We start from the raw sequence: 8,352 nt of genomic DNA, 5'->3' as shown, positions 1-8,352 counted from the left end.
ATTCAGAGGGCAGGTTAATGGAGAGAACCATTATTTCAAAACTCCCCCTTATTATCATGTACTCACCCTAGTCCACTCCTTTTATCTTGGCCAGGTTGTCCGAGTTTGTGTTTTTCACTACAAAATCAATCAAAACTCCTTGATTCTTCTGAGTTACGACCGCGTCAATCAAGTACCTAGCTACATCAACTGAGTACCCAACTGTCAACTAGGATTTTCTTTGCCTCACGTAATTTGATTAGCATGTAATGTCGATGTGGGTCTTCCTTTGCATATGGTGATTTGCAACCCATCTGCCAACAAGAGCTTCTACTGACTTTCTTTAGCCCTAGATGTGGGTCTTCCTTTGCATATGGTGATTTGCAACCCATCTGCCAACAAGAGCTTCTACTGTCTTTCTTTAGCCCTAGACGTTTTAGAGGTAATCAAAGTAAATCTTCATTTTCCCCATATAGACCAAGCTGACATGGGTGTTATCCCTATTTATATGGGTGCCAAAATCATCTCCCTTCTTTAAAATTATATGTATGTCTTGGTGTTTATAGACAATTCTTGCAGTGACATAGCATAATTAGACAATAAAATTTAGAAAGCTCATTGAGTTGAATATCTAGATTTGTATTGCAATTCTTTTGTATACATTTACATTCAGTGAAATCCTTCTGGCAAATCCTTCGAAATGCCGATGCCTATGATGGGTTGGGGGATATACATAGGGATAAGGAGATGTCTAGTGGGTGAGGATGTTGAGGAGACTGACTCTAGTTTGGATTCAGCACTTAAAAATGCACTCCAATCCCATGTTCAAGACTGTCAATTCTACCCTCCAACTCCTCCAACCTTTTCTTTGCCATATGAACCATTTCTATTTCTCCATCATCGCTCAAAAGACGGTGCGCCATAGAGGGCAAAGAGTGCAGCATCGGCGTTCTCCACCTCGCTCTTGACCTCGTGTTCCCCCTCACATACTATTTGCCCCTTGCGCATCAAATTTGAAACCAATGACCATTTACTAGGCTTTCGCTTTGGCCTTGATGAAGACATGAAGGACAAGATGGATTCGAAGACGGAGATAGTGATTGTACTAACTTCTCTTAGAACCTTAACCACTGGAGATAGATGATCGTCTTGATCTAAGAGAAAGGAGGCCGCGTATTTATTATTAATTCCCTTCAATGACAGAAGGCATTTGCCAATTTCCCGCGTATTTATTATTAATTCCCTTCAATGACAGAAGGCATTTGCCAATTTCCAGCGTATTTATTATTAATTCCCTTCAATGACAGAAGGCATTTGCCAATTTCCTTCTTCACCTTCTTTCTATGGCATGTGTAGGCATCGACTTTGCTTAACATGCCCGAATCTCCGCCTTTTCGTCTACGGAGAGTCGTTTGAAGGTCTTTCACATGTTCCTTCATCTGCAACAAAACATCCCTTGTGGTGCCACATATGTCCAACAATCTAAGTGACCCATCTAAGACCTCCTCTACCCATTTCTCTTGTTGATGGTGATGGAGTGCTTGTTGGGTGAGTGGCAATTGAAGAAAATCCTTGACGCAATCATACAAGCCCTTGAGTTCACCTAAGCCGATGCAAATCCTTGAAGATGATTTTGGCATTGTCTTCCAAGTCTTTAGGTTATTGATCTCTTCTTCGACTTTGAACACAAGGGGATGTGATGTACAGGGCATGCTAATGGAGCGAACATGGTATGGTTTTTCGGGCATTGGAGGTGTGAAAACCATCTTTGCTTTTTTGGTTCAAAAAACCCTTTTCTAGCTTGAAGAGAGGCAGATGATGATGTGTTGTTCTAGCTCTTTGAATCTTCTTATATAGCAACAGCTATAGAGAGGAGAATCCTGGGCTCCTCCTGTCTATGTAATCCAGCATGTGATGTCACTGTGGGTATTCATTTGTTTTTAGTGATCTTGTAACCCATCTGCCAGACTGCCAACAAGCCACACTTCTACCCATTTCATTAAGGAGATTAGAGCTGGCAATAGAATCTTCAAACCGAACGTGACTTCTATTGAAAATTAATTTCTTTAAACATGCATGACCTTGATTGAATTATAAAGAATATAGTGGCAGAGGTAGTGGTGTGTTGAGGAGACAAGAGGAAGCATATGCCACTCGTGCATCTTACCTGATAATCTTTAGAGAAACTAATCCAGCGCATGCCTCATATGGGTATCTGATCTTGAAAATATTTTCCACACGAAGTTTTTTCTAACATCTCAGGACAAAAGCCTGGACCTTTGTTGTTGAAAGACCCTCTTCTATCCTGAATAAAAAGGCGATCAGGCTTGTTCTAGCCATTTCACTGTTCTTGTAACTACTTAATGAAAAAGGTGATCATGGCTTTTTTTTGATAGGTAAGCGGGGGTTTGGCTGGGACCCCTACTGGTTTATTAGAATGTGAAAGATAATACAATCAATGATGAGGCCCAAATCTTAGGGCATAAATTTAAGAGAAAGTGGGAAAGGCTAAGTGTGCCAAGTGGGTCCACCGGTATATGTGGTAGGACTACGATTTCCTATTCTTGTGATTTATTTTCGCACTTCCGATGTGATTCATGTCCCTTGTCTCTATGAATATGATATAAACCCAAACCATTCAAGTATTCCAGAGCAAGAAGACAACATGGCAGAAAGAGTCAGGAATAGGCCACAATGGATGAGGGATTACGTGGAGGGTTAGAATAACAAATAGATGAATTAGATTAATAGATAAGCATTTCCTTAAGCACTTCTGTTTTGAAGTAATCAATGTAACACAATGCAGGTGTTGCCCTATTAAAGGAGCTCACTCTGTTAGTACAAAAAATATAGAAAAACAAGAAAAATATTCCCAATCTCTCTCTCTCTCTCTTCTTTTCCCTTTCTTTTGCCCTAACCCTACCTAGTTGATCTTCAACTGCATCAGGCTCCTGACATTGGCGCTTTCATTGAGTCCGTCGGAATCAATGGCCGACAGCACACGCGCGCAATCCAAGATTGATGAGCAATTCAAACTTCATCAACAGCAACTCAACGAATTGCGATTAACTCAGACGCAGCAACATGAGGAACTCGTCAATATGATTAAGCAATTACAAGTTCGTCTCCCATCAACAAGTTTTCACCCAATCCCTGGCGACGATCAGTCCTTTGCCAGCGCCCCTGAAGGACTCACTCCTCTTCATCCGACTTACAACAAATTCATTCGAATGGATGTTCCGAAATTTGATGGATCAGATCCGATGGGCTGGGTATTCAGAGTAGAGCAGTTTTTCAACTATTATAGCACTCGAGATGATCAACGTTTGATGATCAGCTCTTTCCATTTGGAAGGACCTGCCCTTTCATGGTTTCAGTGGGCAAAAGCAAACAATCTGATCAATTCCTTGAAAGGGTTCTTGGATGCAATCCAACTGCGATTTGGCCGATCTCTATACACAGATCCAACGGAGGAATTATCAAAATTACAACAATCTTCCTCCGTTGCTGATTATCAGTCGCGATTTGAGGAGCTCTCCAATCAGGTCACTTGTCTTTCTGAATCCTTCCTTATTAGCTGTTTTATTTACGGTCTCAAACCAGATCTAAAAAGGGAACTCCTCGTTTTGTAACCTTCTTCCCTTTTACAAGCGATGTCTCTAGCAAAAATCTACGAGGAAAAATATGATGATATCAGGAAGTCTTGGCGATCGACTTGGCAAAAACCTACAGGAGGCCCTGGTTTATTAACAAACACCGGTGAGAACACGTCAATTAACGAAGGAAGAAATGAAAGCAAAACGAGAAAAAGGACTTTGTTATTTCTGCGATGAGAAGTATAGTCCTGGACATGATTGTCGCAAACGACTATACCATTTGGCTGCATTTGACGATGACATCGATCCAGAGGATGTCCCTGATATGGAAGACATTGCAGAGAACGTTACATTGACTACTCCAGGCGAGAAATCAGCAGAAATTAGCTTTAATGCTCTCGTGGGCCAGCAAAATCCGAGTACCATCCGCGTTACTGGGGTAAATTCTAACCATTCTTTCCATGTTTTAATTGATAGCGGTTCCACCCACAATTTTGTGAAAGAAAGGGTCGTCAAATCGATGAATTGGCCAATTATTCCGACTACTCCATTCAGAGTCTTAATCGGGAATGGCGAGTCTCTCCTCTGCACCAAAAAATGCCTAAATGTTAAGATCAATTTACAATCACACGATTTTACATTTGATCTTTTTATCTTGCCCATCAAGGGAGCAGACATTGTGTTAGGGATTCAATGGTTGGCAGAGCTGGGACCAATTGTCACAAATTACAGAGTCGCTACAATGGAGTTTAATTGGCAGGGAAAGCCTGTCACACTTGTGGGTGAAGCAGAACTCAATCCACACCCTCTTAAAGCTACCCACTTGAAACGTTTCACTAAAGCTGATTTGATTGCCTCCTGTTTCCAATTGATATATACAGAGGAAACCCTCAGTAAACATTCGGTCCAGGAAAACCTCCTCACTGACTTGCCATCCAACATCCCCCCTGCAGTTGTTGATCTTTTACACCAATTTTCAGGAATTTTCCAACTACCTACTACATTACCCCCTCCTAGACCAATCGACCATCAAATTCACCTTATACCAGGTTCTTGTCCTATCAATGTCAAACCGTATCGCTATCCCCATTTTCAAAAAAATGAAATAGAACGTCTGGTCAGAGAAATGCTCGTTAATGGAATCATTGCTCCAAGTCACAGTCCTTTCTCCTCCCCTGTTTTATTAGTAAAAAAGAAGGATAATACATGGCGATTTTGTGTTGATTATCGCGCCTTGAATTCCATTACCATCAAGGATCGTCTCCCCATCCCAACTATTGATGAGCTCATGGATGAATTACATGGCGCCATGGTGTTTTCTAAACTTGATCTTCGATCGGGCTATCATCAAATCCGCATGAGAACAGCAGATTGTGCTAAAACAGCCTTTCGAACCCACGAAGGCCATACTAATTTTTAGTTATGCCCTTCGGTCTTACCAATCCTCCATCCACCTTTCAACGTACAATGAACACCATATTCCAACCTTATTTACGACAATATGTCATTGTATTCTTCGATGACATACTCGTTTACAAAAAATCAATGGAAGATCATGTTCATCATTTATACTCTGTTTTGGAGTGTTTGGCCACAAATCAACTATTTGCTAAATTGACTGAGTGTCAATTTTGCCAATCACAAATAGACTATTTGGGCCATTTGGTTTCAGGCGTGGGGGTCCAACCAGATCCAGCAAAAGTTCAAGCAATGCTCAATTGGCCTAGACCGCTTACTCTGAAGCAGTTGCGAGGATTCTTGGGTCTCACCGGGTATTATCGATGGTTTGTCCATCACTATGCCACAGTGGCGTATCCTCTAACTAATCTTTTAAAAAAAGATGCTTTTACTTGGACTCAAGAAGCTCAATCTGCTTTCGATCAACTCAAAAGATTAATGACTCAAGTCCCTGTATTAGCCTTACCCGATTTTTCCAAGGAATTTGTGGTGGAAACAGATGCTTCCCGTTTAGCCATTGGAGCTGTTTTGATGCAGGACAGACATCCCATTGCTTATTTCAGCAAAAAAATGTCACCTACGATGTCTCTTGCGTCCGCATATATCAAAGAATTGTTCGCCATTACAGAAGCCGTTAAGAAGTGGCACCAATATTTGCTTGGACAACACTTCACCATCTATACAGACCATCGGAGTTTAAAAAGTCTAATGGCACAGGTCATTCAGACCCCGGAACAACAGCAATACCTCTGTAAATTACTGGGTTACAATTACTCTATTGTTTATAAACCAGGGAAGGATAACCCAGCGGCTGATGGCCTCTCTCGCATTGAAGAAGTGCCATCTGAATTAGAGCACAATGCAAGTTCCAACCTACAAATGGCAATGTCCAGTCCAGTTTTTGATATTACAAGTCAAATTCAATTAGAAAACACCACGGAATCTGAGCTCATAGCTAAACATGAAGAGATTGCACAAGGACATGCCGCCCCAGAATTTTCAGTTCGAAATGGCCTTCTGTTTCACAACCACAGGTTGTTTATTAGCTCCACATCTCCATTGCGATTTCGAATCATGTATGAATTCCATGGTTCACCTCAAGGAGGCCACAATGGGGTGTTGCGAACCATTCTTCGCATTTCTGCAAGTTTTTATTTGCTGACAATGAGGACAGACGTCAAGCAATTTATACGACAATGTCTTATTTCCCAACAAACGAAGTACACCACTTCTCCTCCGATGGGTTTACTACAGCCCTTACCGATACCCCGGCAAATTTGGGAGGACATTGCCATGGATTTCATCACCGGCTTGCCTAATTCTAATGGGTTCACAGTTATCTTGGTCGTCGTCGATCGATTGTCGAAGTATGCACACTTTGGAGCTCTTCCATCCTCTTATACTGCTGTCAAGGTTGCTCGTTTATTCACTGATATGGTAGTTAAGCACCATGGCATCCCTAAATTTATTGTGTCGGACAGGGACCCCATTTTCACTAGCAAATTTTGGTCAGAAGTGTGGAAGCTAAGTGGAACCACTTTAAAAATGTCGTCCGCCTACCACCCTCAAACAGACGGGTAATCAGAAGTGTTGAATCGCTGTCTTGAAAAATCTCTCCGAGCTTTTTCTCACGAAAATCCCAAACAGTGGTAGGCTTCCTTGCTATGGGCAGAGTACTCCTATAATACCTCATTTCACACCGCCATTAAAATGACCCCCTTTGAGGCTGTCTATGGTAGACCTCCTCCGGCTTTACCAACTTATATAATGGGGTCTTCAAAAATTGCAGCAGCTGATGAGGAACTAATGCAACGAGACACGATTTTGAGTCAGCTCAAAACAAATCTACTTCAGGCCCAATCACGTATGAAATCCTTAGCGGACCAGAAACGCACGGATAAACAATTTGAGGTAGGCAATTGGGTCATTTTGAAACTTCAGCCCTACAGGCAACAGTCAGCAGCTCCACGATCCTCCCAGAAGCTAAGTAAACGTTTCTACGGACCGTATGAAATTGAGTCCAAGGTGAGCGCGGTAGCATACAAATTGAAGCTTCCAGAGCATAGCCGCATTCACCCTGTGTTCCACATTTCACTGCTTAAACCGTATTATGGACCGACACCCCATACTCTCTGTGAACTACCATCCCATAGCTTTAACAACCAACCTCTCATTTCACCACTGGCCGTTTTGAGTACCCGCACTGTCCTCCGTGATGACTTTCCAGTTAAACAAGTGTTGGTTCAATGGCGGGGACTGCTCCCTGAAGATACTTCATGGGAGGATGATACTGTACTTCAAAGGGATTACCCTCATTTGGACCTTGAGGACAAGGTTAGTTTCCAAGAGAGCGACAGTGATATAAACCCAAACCATTCAAGTATTCCAGAGCAAGAAGACAACAGGGCAGAAAGAGTAAGGAATAGGCCACAATGGATGAGGGATTACGTGGAGGGTTAGAATAACAAATAGATGAATTAGATTAATAGATAAGCATTTCCTTAAGCACTTCTGTTTTGAAGTAATCAATGTAACACAATGCAGGTGTGGCCCTATTAAAGGAGCTCACTCTGTCAGTACAAAAAAATATAGAAAAACAAGAAAAATATTCCCAATCTCTCTCTCTCTCTCTCTCTCTCTCTCTCTCTCTCTCTTCTTTTCCCTTTCTTTTGCCCTAACCCTACCTAATTGATCTTCAACTGCATCAGGCTCCTAACATTATGAAGGAATAAAAAATGGATTGCTCCTTTCTTCAATTGGAATACAGGTGAGATCTGAAACGCCATCACTGGGGCAAACGATGCCAAACCTTCATGTCGATGTGAACTCTTGGGGAAGATCAGCTACAACATCAATCAAGCTTACAAAAACACTATCCCCATCACAAGAAGGGATACAATCCAAGAGAACAAGATAAGACCTATCCCTAAATACAATATCTAAGGAAGAGTGAAAACAAAAACAAAAGGATCTCAATTACCACATTAACCCCTAATGTTCCAGAAGGTCTATCATCCTCTGATCCTGCTATTCTATATTTCCTTCATAAGGGCGCTCAACCTACATAAACTATTCATGATATTTCAAAGAAGGCAGAGGTCTTTAAGGAACTTCGAATTAATCAAACGGAATCAAATAAATGAAATAACGGATTCCTATGCCTTTTTTGCTGAAATCCCGAAACCCTCCTTACCTGAACCTATCGAGCTTGATTCTGGTCTTTGATACCATTCCGAAGTCTCCGAACATGATTATGGCTTGTTTTTACCCTCTCTTTTGTTAACTACTTCAATGGAGGTGATGGAGAGACATGAACCTT

General features: G+C 41.6%; 1 protein-coding gene across 1 annotated transcript; it reads right to left on the bottom strand.

Annotated features, from left to right (window-relative positions):
- Positions 1 to 607: 607 nt before the first annotated feature.
- On the bottom strand, positions 608 to 2,264 carry LOC143886263 (uncharacterized). The gene is given in 2 exon segments (XM_077390201.1): positions 608 to 1,201; positions 1,204 to 2,264. Coding segments are annotated over 2 exon segments (867 nt in total). The 5' UTR covers positions 1,746 to 2,264; the 3' UTR covers positions 608 to 876.
- Positions 2,265 to 8,352: the final 6,088 nt, after the last annotated feature.

The sequence above is a fragment of the Tasmannia lanceolata genome, unplaced genomic scaffold (genome assembly GCF_043159265.1).
Source record: "Tasmannia lanceolata isolate RefF3 unplaced genomic scaffold, GAP_Taslan_0.1 ptg000011l, whole genome shotgun sequence".
In the NCBI taxonomy this organism is placed as follows: Eukaryota; Viridiplantae; Streptophyta; class Magnoliopsida; order Canellales; family Winteraceae; genus Tasmannia; species Tasmannia lanceolata.
The sequence above is the reverse complement of the archived record's forward strand: the minus strand, read 5'-3'. Positions and strand labels throughout refer to the sequence as shown.